Source organism: Oncorhynchus mykiss, chromosome 7 (genome assembly GCF_013265735.2).
Source record: "Oncorhynchus mykiss isolate Arlee chromosome 7, USDA_OmykA_1.1, whole genome shotgun sequence".
Lineage (NCBI taxonomy): Eukaryota > Metazoa > Chordata > Actinopteri > Salmoniformes > Salmonidae > Oncorhynchus > Oncorhynchus mykiss.
In genome coordinates, this window is record NC_048571.1 from 68,227,942 (window position 1) to 68,249,123 (window position 21,182).

At 42.9% G+C, this 21,182-nt stretch overlaps 1 protein-coding gene across 1 annotated transcript in view; it reads left to right on the plus strand.

Annotated features, from left to right (window-relative positions):
* Positions 1-21,182, plus strand: part of LOC110528342 (calcium/calmodulin-dependent protein kinase type 1-like) — a 39,606-nt gene that overhangs the window by 5,971 nt on the left and 12,453 nt on the right. Inside the window, exon 2 of the mRNA XM_036983921.1 lies at positions 2,949-3,078. Within this exon, the coding sequence (XP_036839816.1) occupies positions 2,987-3,078 (92 nt within the window). The 5' untranslated portion in view covers positions 2,949-2,986. The remainder of the gene's footprint in view (positions 1-2,948; positions 3,079-21,182) is intronic.

Below are 21,182 nucleotides of genomic sequence, written 5' to 3' on the forward strand. Positions count from 1 at the left end.
GAATTATAGGGTATGGGAGTGGGCACGAAGGGAAACTCACACATGATCGCCCCAGGTGTCCACTCACCTAAATACGTCACATCAATTAATGAGATAGCCCACCACAATGGACATCAGGCAAAGTCGTTCATAAATATGTGGGGCCTGTTCTTGTATATGTGGGGCCTGCACCTGCTCGCCTGTCCAGCATCAATACTCTAGACGGCTCTGACTTAGAATACGTGGACAACTACAAATACCTAGGTGTCTGGTTAGACTGTAAACTCTCCTTCCAGACTCACATTAAGCATCTCCAATCCAAAATTAAATCTAGAATTGGCTTCCTATATACAAAGCATCCTTCACTCATGCTGCCAAACATACCCTCGTAAAACTGACCATCCTACCGATCCTCGACTTCGGTGATGTCATCTATAAAATAGCCTCCAACACTCTACTCAACAAACTGGATGCCGTCTATCACAGTGCCATCTGTTTTGTCACCAAAGCCCCATACACTACCCACCATTGCGACCTGTACGCTCTCGTTGGTTGGCCCTCGCTTCATACACGCCGCCAAACCCACTGGCTACAGGTCATCTACAAGTCTCTGCTAGGTAAAGCCCCACCTTATCTCATCTCACTGGTCACCATAGCAGCACCCACTCGTAGCACGCGCTCCAGCAGGTACAGTATATCTCACTGGTCACCCCCAAAGCCAATTCCTCCTTTGGTTGTCTTTCCTTCCATTTCTCTGCTGCCAATGACTGGAACGAACTGCAAAAATCTCTGAACCCTCACTAGCTTTAAGCACCAGCTGTCAGAGCAGATCACTGCACCTGTACATAGCCCATCTATCTACCTGCCTCATCCCCATACAGTATTTATGTATTTATCTTGCTCCTTTGCACCCCAGTATCTCTACTTGCACATTCATCTTCTGCACATCTCCCATTCCAGTGTTTAATTGCTATATTGTAATTACTTCACCACCATGGCCTATTTATTGCCTTAACTCCCTTATCTTACCTCATTTGCATTCACTACATATAGACTTTTTGTTTCTTTTGTTCTACTGTATTATTGACTGTTTTTGTTTATTCCATGTGTAACTCTGTGTTGTATGTGTCAAATTGCTACGCTTTATCTTGGCCAGGTCGCAGTTGCAAATGAGAACTTGTTCTCAACTAGCCTACCTGGTTAAATAAAGGTAAAATAAAAAAAATAATACGTCTAAATGTAGCTTATAGCAAGGAGGTGAAATCTAATTATTTGTTTAAACCGTATGGAGATACAGAATTAAATGTATATATCCACATAGCTCTTACATTTTTAGAATACCGACACAAAGCAATTAATTAATATGATGATTTTGTTCTATAAAGTGTCTCGGAACTGGCGAGGTGATATCTTGACATCTAATTGAAGATTTATATTCTCTAGATGTACTTTCAAGGCGGGGGATGTTTTTCCAATAAAAATCGTATTACAAGAACATTGTAACATAAGTCCTTTAGTAGCGCAAGTTATACATTACTTTATCTCATAGGTTCTAGAAGTCTGAGGGCATACAAAGTTACATGTCCTTATGGTGCTGCAAGAGGTACAAGATCTACAGGGGAAGCATCCTTTTATGAAGGCCTCTTTTCTCTCTCTGATCTGATTTAACCAAAATGTTTGATCGATTTCTTGATCGTTTATAGGTTAATAAAGGTGGACTCTGGAAAGCAGAATTTAAAGAGGAGTGTGATGATGTGCCAATATTTATTACAATAGACTTGATGTCATAACAGCTATCATTGAAAGTAAGTATATAGTTTACAGAAAACTGTTTATTCTGTTTTTGTTAGGATTTATTAAGTAACTGGCTCCTGTTCAAAATTTTAATTTGTTTTTTAGCTTTATCATGCCAGGTATCGGGGTATCCTCTCAAGTGAAAACGCTCAAGGAGAGAGAGAATTTGATTGTCTATCATATTCTTCTTCTGTATTACAGATGTGACGCAGTCTATGAAGTTGTCCTACTGGTAAACTTCTTTTTAGGGGGAGAGGGGGATAAATATCAGCTATCAATTTAGTATTTTTATCTGTAGGTTTTCTGTAAACTGTAGTACTTAGAAATTGTCTCTTCTTTGTAACAAGTACATCTAAGAAATGTATAGAGTTAATGGTATTTTCCATAGTGAAGGAAATTAATTGTATTCTAGAGTTAATGTAGTTAAGAAATTCATTTAATTTAATTTCGGAACCTGTCCAGCTCTGGCTGTAGAGCCGAAACATCTGTGTACACTACCCCTGATGTAGTAAAACATTTAAAACGTTGAATAATGAAGTAAGCTTTATGCAACTTATTTTTGAGTGCGAACCCATTACACCTCTACTCTGTCTGTCTGTCTGTCTGTCTGTCTGTCTGTCTGTCTGTCTGTCTGTCTGTCTGTCTGTCTGTCTGTCTGTCTGTCTGTCTGTCTGTCTGTCTGTCTGTCTGTCTGTCTGTCTGTCTCTTAGCCTTGTGGTAAATACAACCTTGAGTGGTGATCACTCTTTTCTCTGGTTATTTATCAATTGAAATGACCTCTGTTGTAATTAATTAAAATACTAAAGAGAGATGGCATTGGAAATTGCTTTAAATCTCCCATGTTGATCCATACATCTGATTTCGCATTAGGCACACCATGGGGCCAATTGGGCTCTGGTCAAAACTAGTCCACTATATAGGGAATAGGGATCCTCCATGTCTCATCCATGTAAATACCACATCTTTCAAAGCCTATCATAATTTGGTATTGAATGACTAGATGATAGATTGTCTGTGTCATCATTAGAATGCTTGGCTGCTCTTCTCTTCTTTTCTCGATTTAAAGTATGAAGTGTGTGTGTGTGTGTGTGTTTTCCAGTGAGCAGGGTCTGCCTGCTAATGAATGTGGATGCTAAACTTTCTGCCTGACTGTCCACCACTTCATCCCTCCACAGTTCTCCCGTGGCCGATTGGATTGACAGAATAGGTCAGGATGCCCCTTGGAGATCTAGAGGACGGGAATGGATGGAAAAAGAAGACGTCAGACATCAAAGAAAACTATGACTTCAAAGAAGTTCTGGGAACGTAAGTGTTCTGACACCACTGTTACAGTAATAGCTACATACAGTAAGTCTCAATGTATTGCTAGGAGAGAGATGTGCAAGAAGAAGTATATCACGTTTAGCGTAACAGAGAGATTAGTGCTCTTGGACATTATTGTATTTATTTCTAGTGTCTCAGTGAGAGCAGAGCATAGAGCAGCCAGGCCAAATGGCACAGTAACAGCAGCGTGTGAGAGGAACAAAGAGGGAAAATAAAAGAAGAAGACAAAGAAAAACAGGATGAGAAGACATTTTATTTAACCAGGAAACACCCTTGAGGATAGAATTTTCTTTTGCGAGGGTGACCGTGACCTGGATATCATTGAGGAAATAACACACATTTGGATATGATAATTGGTCCAAAATGTAACATATTTGGCCTTTTTCTGTTGCAAGACATCAAGCTGTGTCACGCCCTGACCTTAGTGACTGTTTTATTTCTCTATTTGGTTAGGTCAGGGTGTGATTTGGGGTGGGCATTCTATGTTGTTTGTTTCTATGTTTTGGCCGGGTATGGCTCAATCGTTGTCTCTGATTGGGAATCTTAGGCAGCCTTTTTTCCTTTTATCTTTGTTAGTGGCACTATAGCCCTAGTAAGCTTCACGGTCATTTTGTTGTTTCTTGTTTTGTTGGTGACATTTTAATTCAATAAAGAGAAAATGTACGCTCACCACGCTGCACCTTGGTCCGGTCATTTCCAAGACGACGTTCGTGGCAAGCTGCCATGGATACATTATGCTTTTACTTGGATGTTCTGAGGAGCAGAACCATAGAGATCATATCATTCATTACGAATGATATGATCTCTATGAGAACTCCATTATGTCTTTGAGTAGTTAAATTTAGAATGTGTACTTAAAAATGTATCCTTGTTTGCTCTCCCAAAGTGCGTGTGTGTGGGTGTGTAGCTTAGCATGCCTCTGCTTGGGGTAGAATGCAATGCACATAGTGGGTAATTTGAGGCTACGTTGGCAGATCCCCCTTGGAAAGAGTCATTATAAGGATGCCTGACTCGTCTCTCCTGCTAAAGGCAAGAGGTCTGACTGCTGCATTACTTTCACTGGCCTTGTCCAAATACCCATACTAGTGTACTACATACTTAAACTGCATGCTGTGTACTCATCAATACTATTTAGCACGTACAGTTTAGTAAAAAGTGTGCAGTATGACACGGCCGCAACACAGTAGCAGCTCCAGTCTGGCTGAGTAGGTGGTGCGGGGTCGAGTGCGAGTAGATTTTTCCAAATTCAACAGACATGCATTGCATTAACCAGCCTGATAATAGCCCATTTAGAAAATGATTCAGTTCTCTAAACTCGGAATAGAATAGGAATGGAGTTATTGGCTGGTTATAGGCAGTCTATCACAATCAACCTATACCCTTGTAGACCACATAGCCCATCTATCCTATTTATAAACGACTGAAGACAGAAATAGATAATTTGAGTGTGGAAAACTGTCATCAAGGCAACTTTGAAGAAGAATAAATCTGTTTGTTTAACACTTTTTTGTTTACCACATGATTCCATATTTGTTAAATCATAGTTTTAATGTCTTCGCTATTTTTCTACAATGTAGAAAATAGTAAAAAAAAATGGTGTGTGTATCCAAACTTTTGACTGATACTGTATATACAGTGCCTTGCGAAAGTATTCGGCCCCCTTGAACTTTGCGACCTTTTGCCACATTTCAGGCTTCAAATATAAAGATATAAAACTGTATTTTTTTTGTGAAGAATCAACAACAAGTGGGACACAATCATGAAGTGGAACGACATTTATTGGATATTTCAAACTTTTTTAACAAATCAAAAACTGAAAAATTGGGCGTGCAAAATTATTCAGCCCCCTTAAGTTAATACTTTGTAGCGCCACCTTTTGCTGCGATTACAGCTGTAAGTCGCTTGGGGTATGTCTCTATCAGTTTTGCACATCGAGAGACTGACAATTTTTCCCATTCCTCCTTGCAAAACAGCTCGAGCTCAGTGAGGTTGGATGGAGAGCATTTGTGAACAGCAGTTTTCAGTTCTTTCCACAGATTCTCGATTGGATTCAGGTCTGGACTTTGACTTGGCCATTCTAACACCTGGATATGTTTATTTTTGAACCATTCCATTGTAGATTTTGCTTTATGTTTTGGATCATTGTCTTGTTGGAAGACAAATCTCCCAGTCTCAGGTCTTTTGCAGACTCCATCAGGTTTTCTTTCAGAATGGTCCTGTAATTGGCTCCATCCATCTTCCCATCAATTTTAACCATCTTCCCTGTCCCTGCTGAAGAAAAGCAGGCCCAAACCATGATGCTGCCACCACCATGTTTGACAGTGGGGATGGTGTGTTCAGCTGTGTTGCTTTTACGCCAAACATGTTTTGCATTGTTGCCAAAAAGTTCAATTTTGGTTTAATCTGACCAGAGCACCTTCTTCCACATGTTTGGTGTGTCTTCCAGGTGGCTTGTGGCAAACTTTAAACGACACTTTTTATGGATATCTTTAAGAAATGGCTTTCTTCTTGCCACGCTTCCATAAAGGCCAGATTTGTGCGATATACGACTGATTGTTGTCCTATGGACAGAGTCTCCCACCTCAGCTGTAGATCTCTGCAGTTCATCCAGAGTGATCATGGGCTTCTTGGCTGCATCTCTGATCAGTCTTCTCCTTGTATGACCTGAAAGTTTAGAGGGACGGCCAGGTCTTGGTAGATTTGCAGTGGTCTGATACTCCTTCCATTTCAATATTATCGCTTGCACAGTGCTCCTTGGGATGTTTAAAGCTTGGGAAATCTTTTTGTATCCAAATCCGGCTTTAAACTTCTTCACAACAGTATCTCGGACCTGCCTGGTGTGTTCCTTGTTCTTCATGATGCTCTCTGCGCTTTTAACGGACCTCTGAGACTATCACAGTGCAGGTGCATTTATACGGAGACTTGATTACACACAGGCGGATTGTATTTATCATCATTAGTCATTTAGGTCAACATTGGATCATTCAGAGATCCTCACTGAACTTCTGGAGAGAGTTTGCTGCACTGAAAGTAAAGGGGCTGAATAATTTTGCACGCCCAATTTTTCAGTTTTTGATTTGTTAAAAAAGTTTGAAATATCCAATAAATGTCGTTCCACTTCATGATTGTGTCCCACTTGTTGCTGATTCTTCACAAAAAAATACAGTTTTATATCTTTATGTTTGAAGCCTGAAATGTGGCAAAAGGTCGCAAAGTTCAAGGGGGCCGAATACTTTCGCAAGGCACTGTAAATTAAATCAAATAGCCTAGTACACACACTTTTTGAATGTTCAAATCGAAAGTCTATTGCACAGAAAAATGTGGACAGTCGGGTGCATCACAAATTCAGAACCGCTGGACGCAGCCACATCCCAATGTAACAAGTGTTGAATTTCATGTTGTATAAATACACAAAATCTGAATAGTTTCCATGCCTGATATTAGTGTACATTCCTTTTGTTGTTGTAAGTGCCCTTTTTAACTTTGCACGATTCCTTCTCCTTCTGTATTCCCCCTCATAAACATCCTCTGCCCCTCTCACCTCTTCCCTGTCTACTGTACCTATGTGGAAGAGAGGAGTTGGTGCATAAGGGCAGCACAACATTCCATTTGTGGATGTTGTTTGTTTCTCTATCAGAGAATAAAAGATCAACACCAATCCTGAATCTTTGGTCATATGTAAGCCGATCAAAACACAACGCAGAGACAGTCTACACCGGTGACACTGAGTCCCTTTAAAGCTGTAGCCAACGAAGCAATACTTGTGATCATTTTAAGGAGAACAAAAACTACTTGGCCTACATTTGAACACCACCACAGAAGCTTTGCTATTATGTAGCCTTTTTTATGTAGCCTATAAATTAAAAAAAATCACATACTATAAAACGCTCTATTTTCGTATAATTAGAACGTGACATGATTACCACTATTTGTTGATTTTGGTAGTGCATCACGTGTCTAGTTGATCAGCTGTTGCCAAAGCCCAAATGAGTATGACATCCAGGCATTTAAAGTATACAACTTTTTCAAAATGTTGCATACTGTTAAAACTTCATTTTTTCGCACACTCAAACGGCCTACTATTTAGGACGCAGTATGGGTATTCGGAAACGGCCACTGTCTGATGCAGCCTCATTCAGACCATTTCCCTTTCTGTCCATGTGTTTGTGATCAGACTACAGAGCAACACTCGTATTTCATTTTTCAACTGCATTGTTTTGTTCGTAAGTTAGCACATATTTCTCAGTTGACATTTTAATGGTCCAAACCTTGAAGCACACATGAAGCCTACGATCATCACATTATGTTTTGGTCAGTTCACACAAGCCTATGCACCCCAATGGACCAGAAAATCAATTTCCAAGCAGAAAGCTGAACACAGCCCTTGGCATATGACTGATGGTTTGTATCTGGAGGGGACAGACTAGATTGAGTCTGACGGCGTGACACTAAGCAACAGGAGGACAGCATTGACTCCAGATGGTCAGGGATTGAGTCTCCACCTTTCCGCTCCCCCCCCACTAAAGCACCATGCAATGACCTAACACACATGCACTGGTGTTAACAGAGATATGGTGCTGTGTGTGGATGCTCACCACTGTCAGGAATCGCATATTAATAACAGGTGTTTCCCTGGGACAGGAATGGTTGGAGCAGGAGATAAATGGCCCTACTGCATGCAGCTCAAACAGGGTGACATGATAGTGGCTTTGTCCTCTGGTCAAAAGTAGTACACTGTATAGGGAATAGGGTGCCATTTGGGATGCAACCACTGTTGGTTGGATAATGAGGTGGTCCCTTACAGAATATCAGACCTGGTGTAGCCTGGACTCCAGCAATTCGCTGTGATGTCCTGTACTGTGAGACTAGAACTGGCGTAGCCAAGAGGAGTAAACTGAAGTAGTGAGTCAGAGTAAAGTCTGTGATATACAGTTACAGTATCACACCATATTTACCCCAATGTCACATCAATGTGAGAGAAGTAGAACATCACACTGCATCAATGCTAAACAGTGACAAAATAACATGAGCAATGATCTTCGTCCGCATATTTCAACCTTCCAGAGTTGTTCATTGTTATCTATTTCTTTCAGTAACATTGGATACAGAACTCAATACAGTGGTGTGGCGTCTGACAGAATATTAAGATATTATAAAAGTCTTATATAAGCAGGAGCCAGGAGGATAGCATTGCATTCTTCCTATGAAAACCTCATAGCAATCTTCCCTCCCTGTTGTCATGGTTCACAGTGAGACATGGCAGAGAGCAGAATATAATCCCACTGTATGTGTTGACGGAAAGCTGCTTACGCTCCCAGACAGATTACTGAATACAGCTTTATCTAGGAATGCAGGGTAGGGAGTTAATAGATTTATTTGGAAATGTTGTATTAAGTTCTTCTGGTTAAATCTTGACATTCCTCATGTGTTTACTCAGTGGAGGCTTTAGGATGAACTGTGCTGTCGGTTCTTGTCCTGTCCTGTGTCCGGTCCAGTCCCGTTCTATCCTTGTGGACTTGTGGGGTTGACGGAACAATGACCTCCAAATATCATTTGTTTTATGGATCCAGATGTTATCATTTACAGTGAGCACCAAAAGTATCTGGAACGGTGGGAAAGTGACAATTTTGCTGTTGTTTTAGTTCTGTACTCCAGCACTTTAGATTTAAATAATACAATGACTTGTTGTACATAGTCCCGCCATGTTAATGATGAGAGGCATGTCTTGGGGCTATGATATTTGTGCGTCTGTAACTTTCTCACCATCATTATTCACAATTCATTCAGGGCTATTCGTAATCAAGCAAGCCAACTTTGTTCAGCAATTAGCTTCGGCAAGCAGGTGTGCGACAGTGGCAAAGTTGGTTTCACTTTGGATTGCCTGTCTGAGGGGCTAGTTAGGGACCGTCAATAAATTACACTATGTAAATGGACAATATACATTTCATATTAATTTATACAAGCTTTTTAAGTCATTGAAATTTGGAGCTATTGAAATGTTTAAATATTGTCCCCTGTACATTTGTCTCTCCTCCGTGGCCCGGTAACCGATAAGTGGTCGAGGAGAGTGTCAATTAATTAAGGTGTCGATTACCTACTTTGGCAAGAATATTGTGCTTAGTGTGCAGCTGCGCACTGAATTGATGATTACTTGGGTGCTGCCAGCTGTGGGCATATGGGCAGGATTTTTTTTTAAACAACCCAAGGAAAACTGGCCTACCCTTTATTCCTTGACAAACTATTTTTTCTAGTCATCTTGCTAATCTCAGTTTTGAACTAAACTGATTTTATGACCAACATTATCCTTATATTATTATCATTATATTATTTTTATACTAGGATAAATATTTCTAACTCATATCGATGCCACATAGGCCCATTTTAACCAGAGTTTTTCGGTTCAGTTGCACTTTAAATCTACACTGTCTGCTAAAAAAAGGAGGTTTCATTTACCCCGATGATAATACCCACCAGAATGTCTTCAAAGATGTTGACAGTGACCAGGAACACTTAGTGAGCTTTAGAGAGCAGCAATTCAGTGCCCGACGATGGTTGCAATTTAAATCAGCTGTGCCGGTGATATTATGTTGTATTAATGGTTTAACGAGAGTTTACCTCATTTTAATATGCTGGCCAGTGCTGGTTGCAATTGACCCTGTGTGTTTATAGCCAGGTCTAGTACTAAGCATTAGGAAGAATAGGGTTAGTATGTTCCATGGTAGACTACTGTTTCTCTTCATTCTCCCAACCAAATGTGCTATTTTGTTATTTTTTTTTTGCGTTTTGTGTAACTTATTTTTTAACTTATTGTATAAATAATGTTGCTGCTACCATCTCTTATGACCGAAAATAACTTCTGGACATGAGAACAGCTGGAAGACTGGAAGAACTCACCGCGGACTGGAAGAAACCTTTTTCTTTAATGAGTCCGTCGAGAAGGATATCATGCTTTTAATGGAACAGGCCCAGATCCATGCCTTTTGCATGAAGAAAAGATGCAGGAAAAGGGGCCGCAAATCAGGCAGCCTTCTGAGAATCTGTAGGTAGTGAAGCGAGTAAACTCCCACTGCCATCCGTTCTTCTTGCTAACGCGCAATCATTGGAAAATAACATTGATGATGCACGATTAAGATGATCCTACCAACGGGACATCAAATACTGTAACATCTTATGTTTCACTAAGACGTGGGTGAACAACAATACGGACAATATAGAGCTAGCGGGATTCTCTATGCACCGGCAGAACAGAGACGCTACCTCTAGTAAGGCGAGGGGTGTGTGTGTCTATTTGTCAATAACAGCTGGTGCGCGATGTCTAATATTAAATAAGTCTTGAGGTATGCTCGCCTGAGGTAGAGTACCTTATGATAAGCTGTAGACCACACTATCTACCAAGAGAGTTCTCACCTATATTATTCATAGCGTCTATTTACCACCACAGAACGAAGCTAGCACTAAGACCGCTCTCAATCAACTCTATAAGGCCATAAGCAAATAAGAAAATGCTCACCCAGAAGCGGCGCTCCTAGTGGCCAGGGACTTTAATGGAGGCAAACTTAAATCAGAAAATCCTAGACCACCTTTACTCCACACACAGAGATGCATACAAAGCCCCCCCCCCCCGCCCTCCATTTGGCAAATCTGACCATAATTCTATCCTCCTGATTCCTGCTTACAAGCAAAAACAAAAGCAGGAAGTACCAGTGACTCGCTCAATACGGAAGTGGTCAGATGACACGGATTCTACATTCTACGTCGTCCCCACAGTGACTGTGCGTACATATCCCAACCAGAAGCCATGGATTACAGGCAACATCCGCATTGAGCTAAAGGCTAGAGCTGCTGCTTCTAAGGAGCGGGAGACTAATATGGACGCATATAAGAAATCTCGCTATGCCCTCAGACGAACAATCAAACAAGCAAAGCGTCAATACAGGAATAAGATTGAATCCTACTACACCGGCTCTGACACTCGTCAGATGTGGCAGGGTTTGAAAACTATTACGGATTACAAAGGGAAACCCAGATGCGAGCTGCCCAGCGACGCTAGCCTACCAGATGAGCTAAATGCCTTTTTATGCTCGCTTCGAGGTAAGCAACACTGAAGCATGCACGAGAGCACCAGCTGTTCTGGATGACAGTGTGATAACATTCTCGGTAGCCGATATGAACAGAACCTTTAAGCAGGTCAACATTCACAAAGCCGCTGGGCCAGATGGATTACCAGGACGTGTACTCAAAACATGCTCGGACCAACCTCTCCCTGACTGAGTCTGTAATACCTACATGTTTCAAGCAGACCACCATATTCCCTGTGACCAAGGAAGCGAAAGTAACCTGCCTAAATGATTACCGCCCCGTGGCACTCACATCGGTAGCCATGAAGTGCTTTGAAAGACTGGTCATGGCTCACATCATCAGCATTCTCCTGGACACCCTAAACCCACTCTAATTTGCATACCGCCGTAACAGATCCACAGATGACGCCATCTCAATCGCACTCCACACTGCCCTTTCTCACCTGGACAAAAGGAACACCTATGTGAGAATGCTGTTCATTGACTACAGCTCAGCGTTCAACACCATAGTGCCCACGAAGCTCATCACTAAGCTAAGGAGACTAAACATCTCCCTCTGCAACTGGATCCTGGACTCTCAGGTGGTAAAAGTATGCAATAACACGTCTGCCACGCTGATCCTTAACACTGGGGCCCCTCAGGGGTGCGTGCTTAGTCCCCTCCTGTACTCCCTGTTCACCCATGACTGTGTGGCCAAACATGACTCCAACACCATCATTAAGCTGGCTGATGACACAACAGTGGTAGGTCTGATCACAGACAACGATGAGACAGCCTATATGGAGGAGGTCAGAGAACTGGCAGTGTGGTGCCAGGACAACAACCTCTCTCTCAATGTGAGCAATACAAAGGAGCTGATCGTGGACTACAGGAAAAGGCAGGTCGAAAAGGCCGCTGTTAACATCGACCGGGCTGTAGTGGAGCGGGTCAATAGTTTCAAGTTCCTTGGTGTCCACATCACCAACAAACTATCATGGTCCAAACATACCAAGACAGTAGCGAAGAGGGCACGTCAAAACCTTTTCCCCCTCAGGTGACTGAAAAGATTTGGCATGGGTCCCCAGATCCTTAAAAGGTTCTACAGCTGTACCTTCGAGAGCTGGTTGCATCACCGCCTGGTATGGCAACTGCTTGGCATCTGACCGTAAGATGATACAGAGGGTAGTGCAAATGGCCCAGTACATCACTGGGGCCAAGCTTCCTGCCATCCAGGCCATACAATAGGCGGTGTCTGAGGAAAGCCCATAAAATGGTCAGAGACTCAAGTCACCCAAGTTAAAGACTGTTTTCTCTGCTACCGTGTGGCAAGCGGTACCAGAGCACCAAGTCTAGGACCAAAGGGCTCCTCAGCAGCTTCCCCCAAGCCATAAGACTGTTGAACAATTAATAAAATCGCCACATTTGATCCCTTGCTGATTTTGTACGTTTGCCCACTGACAAAGAAATTATCAGTCTATAATTTTAATGGTAGGTTTATTTGAAATGTGAGAGAGAGAATAACAACAAATATCCAGAAAAACTCATGTCAAAAATGTTATAAACTGATTTGCATTTTAATGAGGGAAATAAGTATTTGACCCCGTCTCAATCAAACAGATTTCTGGCTCCCAGGTGTCTTTTATACAGGTAACGAGCTGAGATTAGGAGCACACTCTTAAAGGGAGTGCTCCTAATCTCAGTCTGTTACCTGTATAAAATACCCCTGTCCACAGAAGCAATCAATCAATCAGATTCCAAACTCTCCACCATGGCCAAGCCCAAAGAGCTCTCCAAGGGAGAGACCTACACTTGTAGACCATGTCAGGGACAAGATTGTAGACCTACACAAGGCTGGAATGGGCTACAAGACCATCGCCAAGCAGCTTGGTGAGAAGGTGACAACAGTTGGTGCGATTATTCGCGAATGGAAGAAACACAAAAGAACTGTCAATCTCCCTCGGCTTGGGACTCCATGCAAGATCTCACCTCGTGGAGCTGCAATGATCATGAGAACGGTGAGGAATCAGCCCAGAGCTACACGGGAGGATCTTGTCAATGATCTCATGGCAGCTGGGACCATAGTCACCAAGAAAACAATTGGTAACACACTACGCCGTGAAGGACTGAAATCCTGCAGCGCCCCCCTGCTCAAGAAAGCACATATGCATGCCCGTCTGAAGTTTGTCAATGAACATCTGAATGATTCAGAGGCCAACTGGGTGAATACTTTCATAAACCACTGTACATCACAGAGGGTTAGGGACTTTCCAAGGATCCCAGATAGCACTAATGACAGTGTTTTTTATTTTTCAGACTCACTAGGCTACTTTAAAACTCTAGCCAGCTTATGGTGATTTTTGGACAAATTTTTCTCTGTTTGTTTTACTTTTAGCCAATCAGTTGTCAATGCCTAATGGAAACAAAGATCCATGCATGTCTTAACTGTTTGCACTGCTCTGAGATCATAACCATCTGGTTGTCTTGACAACAGCAAGAGAGAGTTTCCATATGGATTTTCTCCAGTCAGCCAGTCACTATGGATGCAGAAGTACATTTTTTTGGCAGGCAGATACATGTGTAGTAAGGCACGTGAGATCCCCTCTCCTGTTGACTCAAGCTCTCCTAATTGGGACTGTCTAAAGGATGGGACTGATTGTCAGCCGGAGTGTTTATCTTCTTTCTGAAGGCTGTAAATGAAGGGAGGAGAGGAGAGGAAGGGGGAGGGGGGAGGCGAGTGGGAGGAGGTAAGATAGGTGGAAGGAGGGGGGTGAGAGAGATGCAAGCTGTCAGACTACTCCTCTGTTTAGCTCCATCCCCCCATGAAAATTACTCCTGCATTAAAGTAATAAAGAAATGACAGTAGAAGATAATGTCATTCCACAGCAGCACGGTAAGTCATAAGGGATACTGACGTATGTTTGGGAGTTGGGACAAAATCGCTCTAATATGCATGATGAACTAATCATCACTCTCTGAAAACACCCATTGCTATGCTAGCTGGTGAGTTAACATGAGAAACGTCAGGTCCACAGGAGCAGTGATACAGCATGTCTGTTCTTGGAACAGTAGCTGTAGGAAACACAATAGCATCGTTAGACACTGAATGGTCTGGTGCTAGTGGGTGGTGATGTTTGTGTTGTTGCATTATAATGTTCAAAACAGTCCAGGTGGGAGAAATGGATTTGAGGAGTTAGGTTGAAATGGTTTGGAGGGCAGGGATCATGTGCCCACACGTGAACACTAATACAAATGTATGAACACACACACACACACACACATAGACAAAAAAGAAAGTATATCATGTTTTGGCGTAGGAAAATGTTCTCTATGGAAGACGAAAAGAGAGAGAGATGACTGGGAGAGGATCAGGGAGATATGTAGAGGAGATGTTGGATTGAGGATGGGTGAGGCAGGGTTGCGAGGTGGTCTGGGCTGGAGGGAAGCACCTGAATCATGTGGAATCGATAAACTGATGGATGGCTGTGGCCAAGGGAGGGATCCCCCCTTCCTCTAAATCATTTCCCTCCCAGGCTCTAACCCTCCCTACCCTCTACTCCTGATAGACAGCTCAGAACCTCAGCATATTTGCCAACCTCAGCAAACATCCATTTTTATATTATTTATTTATTTAACCTCTATTTAGCTAGGCAAGTCAGTTAAGAACAAATTCTTATTTACAATTACGACCTACCAGAAGGCAAAAGGCCTCCTGCGGGGACGGGGGCTGGGATTAAAAATATAGGACAAAACACACATTATGACAAGAGAGACACCATAACACTACATAAAAAGAGACCTAAGACAACAACATTGCATGGCAGCAACACATGAAAACACAGCATGGTAGCGACACAACATGACAACAACATGGTAGCAGCACAACACGGCAGCAGCACAGAACATGGTACAAACATTATTGGGCACAGACAACAGCACAAAGGGCAAGAAGGTAGAGACAACAATACATCAGGCGAAGCAGCCACAACTGTCAGTAAGAGTGTCCATGATTGAGTCTTTGAAGAGATGGAGATAAACGGTCCAGTTTGAGTGTTTGTTGCAGCTCGTTCCAGTCGCTATCTGCAGCGAACTGAAAAGAGGAGCGACCCAGGGATGTTTGTGCTTTGGGGACCTTTAACAGAATGTGACTGGCAGAACAGGTGGAGGATGAGGGCTGCAGTAGGTATTTCAGATAGGGGCGAGTGAGGCCTAAGAGGGTTTTTATAAATAAGCATCAACCAGTGGGTCTTGCAACAGGTATACAGAGTTGTACAGTTTACAGAGGAGTATAGAGTGCATTGATGAGTCCTATAAGTAGCATTGGTGGCAAATCTGATGGCCGAATGGTAAAGAACATCTAGCCGCTCAAGAGCACCCTTACCTGCCGATCTATAAATTACATTTTTGTAATCTAGCATGGGTAGGATGGTCATCTGAATCAGGATTAGTTTGGCAGCTGTGGTGAAAGAGAAGCGATTACAATAGAGGAAACCAAGTCTAGATGTAACCTTAGTCTGCAGCTTTGATATGTGCTGAGAGAAGGACAGTGTACCATCTAGCCATACTCCCAAGTACTTATATGAGGTGACTACCTCAAGCTCTAATCCCTCGGAGGTAGTAATCACAACGGTGCGGAGATGGGCATTCTTCTCACCAAACCACATGACCTTTGTTTTGGAGGTGTTCAGAACAAGGTTAAGGGCAGAGAAAGCTTGTTGGAGAGCCTTTAACACAAAATCTGGGGCGGGGGGATATAAATACATATAAATTGATGAGAGAGCTTCCTACTGCTTGAGCTATGTTGTTTATGTAAATTGACAAGAGAGTGGGGCCTAGGATCAAGCCTTGGGGTACTCCCTTGGTGACAGGCAGTGGCTGAGACATCAATAGGAGAGAGATGGATTGGAGCCGGCTTTTTGCTGGGGAGGCTGCAGCTAGCTACATTATTACCTTACTGGCTGTATCACAAATGGAACACTCTTTAAATCAAATCAAATCAAATGTATTTATATTGCCCTTCGTACATCAACTGATATCTCAAAGTGCTGTACAGAAACCCAGCCTAAAACCCCAAACAGCAAGCAATGCAGGTGTAGAAGCACGGTGGCTAGGAAAAACTCCATAGAAAGGCCAAAACCTAGGAAGAAACCTAGAGAGGAACCAGGCTATGTGTGGTGGCCAGTCCTCTTCTGGCTGTGCCGGGTGAAGATTATAACAGAACATGGCCAAGATGTTCAAATGTTCATAAATGACCAGCATGGTCCAATAATAATAAGGAAGAACAGTTGAAACTGGAGCAGCAGCACGGCCAGGTGGACTGGGGACAGCAAGGAGTCATCATGTCAGGTAGTCCTTAGGCATGGTCCTAGGGCTCAGGTCCTCCGAGAGAGAGAAAGAAAGAGAGAAAGAGAGAATTAGAAAGAGCATACTTAAATTCACACAGGACACCGGATAGGACAGGAGAAGTACTCCAGATATAACAAACTCGCCAAACTCGCCCCACTCGCCCCTATCTGAGATACCTACTGCAGCCCTCATCCTCCACCTGTTCTGCCATCTGTCGTTCTGCCCCTGAACAGGCAGTTAACCCACTGTTCCTAGGCCGTCAATGAAAATAAGAATTTGTTCTGAACTGACTTGCCTAGTAAAATAAAGGTAAAATAAACAGTGCCCCATTGTGGCGTTGAGGTTATAGTATGGGCAGGCATTATCTACGGACCACGAACACAATTGCATTTATCGATTTTAATTTGAATGCACATAGATACCGTGATGAGATCCTGAGGCCCATTGTTGTGCCATTCATCCGCCACCATCACCTCATGTTTCAGCATGATAACGCACGGCCCAATGTTGCAAGGATCTGTGCACAATTCCTGCAAGCTGAAAATGTCCCAGTTCTTCCATGGCCTGCATCCTCACCAGACATGTCACCCATTGACCATGTTCAGGATGCTCTGGATTTTGTGTACGGTAGCGTGTAGCGTGTTCCAGTTCTCGACAATATTTAGCAACTTCGCTAAATAATTGAATAGTGGAACAACATTCCGCAGGCCATAATCAACAGCCTGATCAACTCTATGCGAAGGAGATGTGTCACCCTGCATGAGGCAAGTGGTGGTCACACCAGATACTGACTGGTTTTCTGATCCACGCCCTACCTTTTTTTTAAGGTATCTGTGACCAACAGATGCGTGTCTGAATTCCCAGTCATGTGAAATCTATAGATTATGGCCTAATAAATTCATTTAATTTGACTGATTTTCTCATATGAACTGAACTCAGTACAATCTTTGAAATTGTTGCATGTTGCATTTTATTTTTCTGTTCACTATGTAGTTTTGACTGGTATATAAATTTGCATTTAGCTCGCAGCACTTGTTGGATTTGTTAGTTAATGAAGCTTTTATAGAGTAGGGAAGACATCACCACACCTACATTAGTTTTTCATGTGGACCCTAAATACAAATTGGTATAGTTACACATATTGGCACTGGCCACTACAATATTTTGGTAATAGGAGAGTCCAATAGGAGAGTACTCAGCTTCCGGCGCCGAGAGAGATGGCCACCTCGCTTCGCGTTCCTAGGAAACTATGCAGTTTTTAGTTTTTTTTACGTGTTATTTCTTGCATTGATACCCCAGGTCATCTTAGGTTTCATTACATACAGTCGGGAAGAACTACTGAAAATAAGAGCAACGTCAACTCACCATCAGTATGACCAGGAATATGACTTTCCCGGAACGGATCCTGTGTTCTGCCTTTCAACCAGGACAACGGATTGGATCCCAGCCTGCGACCCAAAACAAAGACGTCGTAAAAGAGGGGCACATCGCGCACCACTCCCTAGCATACTTTTCGCCAATGTCCAGTCACTTGACAACAAGGTTGATGAAATCCGAGCAAGGGTAGCATTCCAGAGGGACATCAGAGACTGTAACGTTCTTTGCTTCACGGAAACATGGCTCACTCGAGAGACGCTAACGGAATCGGTGCAGCCAGCTGGTTTCTCCACGCATCGCGCCGACAGAAACAAACATCTTTCTGGTAAGAAGAAGGGCGGGGGCGTATGCCTTATGGTTAACGAGACGTGGTGTGGTCACAACAACATACAGGAACTCAAGTCCTTCTGTTCACCTGATTTAGAATTCCTCACAATCAAATGTCGACCGCATTATCTACCAAGGGAATTCTCTTAGATTATAATCACAGCCGTATATATTCCTTCCCAAGCAGACACATCGATGGCTCTGAACGAACTTTATTTGACTCTTTGCAAACTGGAAACCACATATCCTGAGGCTGCACATCGATTGCGCAACCAGGGCTGGTAAAACCTTGGATCATTGCTATTCTAACTTCCGCGATGCATATAAGGCCCTCCCCTGCCCTCCTTTCGGAAAAGCTGACCACGACTCCATTTTGTTGCTCCCTGCCTACAGACAGAAGCTAAAACAAGAAGCTCCCGCGCTGGTCGACAGTATAAAATCCCTTGGATAGGTCTATAAATATGGCAGCACAGTGATTCCTATAATCTAAGCAATTTAACAAATTATTTAAGACAAGTGTAGTTGCTGAAGCGGTGCTATGTCCAGGTCTAAAACCAGATTGGTGCACATTATTAAGAATATAATTTGAAGTTAAAAAATCTCTTAGCTGAGAGTTTGCCAGTTATTCCAATTTTTTTGCAAGGCAATATAGTATAGAAATTGGGCAGAAGTTACACAAAGGTTCTACAATGAGGTGGCAGAAAGCTGCAGTGGAAAAGGATCAAACAAATCAGCTCCTGTGGATTTTTTTACATACATTTTTTGCAAGGCAGTTGCATCATTGTCTTAAAATTGTTAAAATTAAGAAAAATAAGTGAGTGCTTGGAAGTGCATCATTCTCTGCTATCTGTTTAGAGGTGAAAAAAAGACTCCCTCTAGTGGAACTTTCAGAGTAATTTCAAAAACCATTCTTTCAAATAGGTGACTTGCTGAGGCAAAATGCTTATCAACTGTCATTTTTGTCTGATATGGGACCAGAGGTGGTCCTAACCCGCTGTGGCAATGAGGGGTGGAGTTTTGTTTAAAAGATTTTTACCACTTTTCAGAAGTGAGCTAGATTTCCACCACATTCAGACACACAATTCCAGAAGTATGTTAACTTTGCTTTTCTAACCAGAGTAAGATATCTATTTCTCAAGTGTTTGAAGAATTAGAATTAGAATCAGTCAATCTAGCCTTAGGCCAAGCTACATTTCTTTCATGAAATCTTTGACAATACATGCGTGAACAATGGGTTAGATCTGTCCCTTCCCCTTCATCTTTTATATGGGGCATGCTTACCTGCAACAGAGTTAAACAGAGAGGTATAACCTTTAAGGGCCTGATCCGAATCAGAGATAGAGGACACACCCTCCCAATCATACAACCCCAGGTCATACAGGAAATGTTGCTAATTGAAAGTAAAAAAATGTATCCTTATAATAATGTGCGGAAGTGATTTAATATTGAATTCTTAATATGTAATAATAATATACATTTAATAGTTTATCTCTAATGCAGGTAATTGGACAATGGTCACTGAGCTCATTAGCAAAGATTCCATTGGCTATACACTTTTGAGGAGCATTTTTCAGAATGATATCCAAAATAATAGATTTGAAAAAGTTAGTTTTCTCAGTTCAAATACACTACATGACCAAAAGTATGTAGACACCTGCTCGTCGAACATCTCATTCCAAAATCATGGGAATTATTATGTAGTTGGTACCCCTTTGCTGCTATAACAGCCCCTTCTCTTCTATGAAGGCTTTCCACTAGATGTTGGAACATTTCTGCGGGGACTTGCTTTTGTTCAGACACGAGCATTAGTGAGGTTGGGTACTGATGTTGGGCGGTTAGACCTGGCTCGCAGTTGGCGTTCCAATTCATCCCAAAGTAGTTTGATGGAGTTGAGGTCAGGGCTCTGTGCAGGCCAGTAAAGTTCTTCCACACCGATCTCGACAAACCATTTCTGTATGGACCTCACTTTGTGCATGTGGGCATTGTCATGCTGAAACAGGAAAGGCCCTTCCCCAAACTGTTTTTATTTGTATTTATTATGGATCCCCATTAGCTGCTGCCAAACCTTCCTTCTAACCTTCCTGGGGTCCAGCAAAATTAAGGCAGTTTATACAATTTTAATAACGAGAGATGGTGAGAGAGAGAGTGGTGAGAGAGAGAGTGGTGAGCGAGAGAGTGGTGAGCGAGAGAGTGGTGAGCGAGAGAGTGGCGAGCGAGAGAGTGGCGAGAGAGAGAGAGTGGTGAGAGAGAGAGAGTGGTGAGCAAGAGAGAGTGGTGAGCGAGAGAGAGTGGTGAGCGAGAGAGAGTGGTGAGCGAGAGAGAGTGGTGAGGGAGAGAGAGTGGTGAGGGAGAGAGAGTGGTGAGGGAGAGAGAGTGGTGAGCGAGAGAGAGTGGTGAGCGAGAGAGAGTGGTGAGCGAGAGAGAGTGGCGAGAGAGAGAGTGGCGAGAGAGAGAGAGTGGCGAGAGAGAGAGTGGCGAGAGAGAGAGAGTGGTGAGAGAGAGAGAGTGGTGAGAGAGAGAGAGTGGTGAGCGAGAGAGAGTGGTGAGCGAGAGAGAGTGGTGAGCGAGAGAGAGTGGTGAGCGAGAGAGAGTGGTGAGCGAGAGAGAGTGGTGAGCGAGAGAGAGTGGCGAGAGAGAGAGTGGCGAGAGAGAGAGAGTGGTGAGAGAGAGAGAGTGGTGAGAGAGAGAGAGTGGTGAGCGAGAGAGAGTGGTGAGCGAGAGAGAGTGGTGAGCGAGAGAGAGTGGTGAGCGAGAGAGCGTGGTGAGCGAGAGAGCGTGGTGAGAGAGAGAGCGTGGTGAGAGAGAGAGCGTGGTGAGAGAGAGAGAGTGGTGAGAGAGTGGTGAGAGAGAGAGTGGCTCGTAGAAATAAAAAAGGAAATGCTTTATCATCTCAATAATAGATAGATGGAGTGCAGTTTTTGTGGGAGTCAGACAGGGTTTAGATGGCTGATGTGGATGGATTGTAATGGTGAGTGAGAAAAC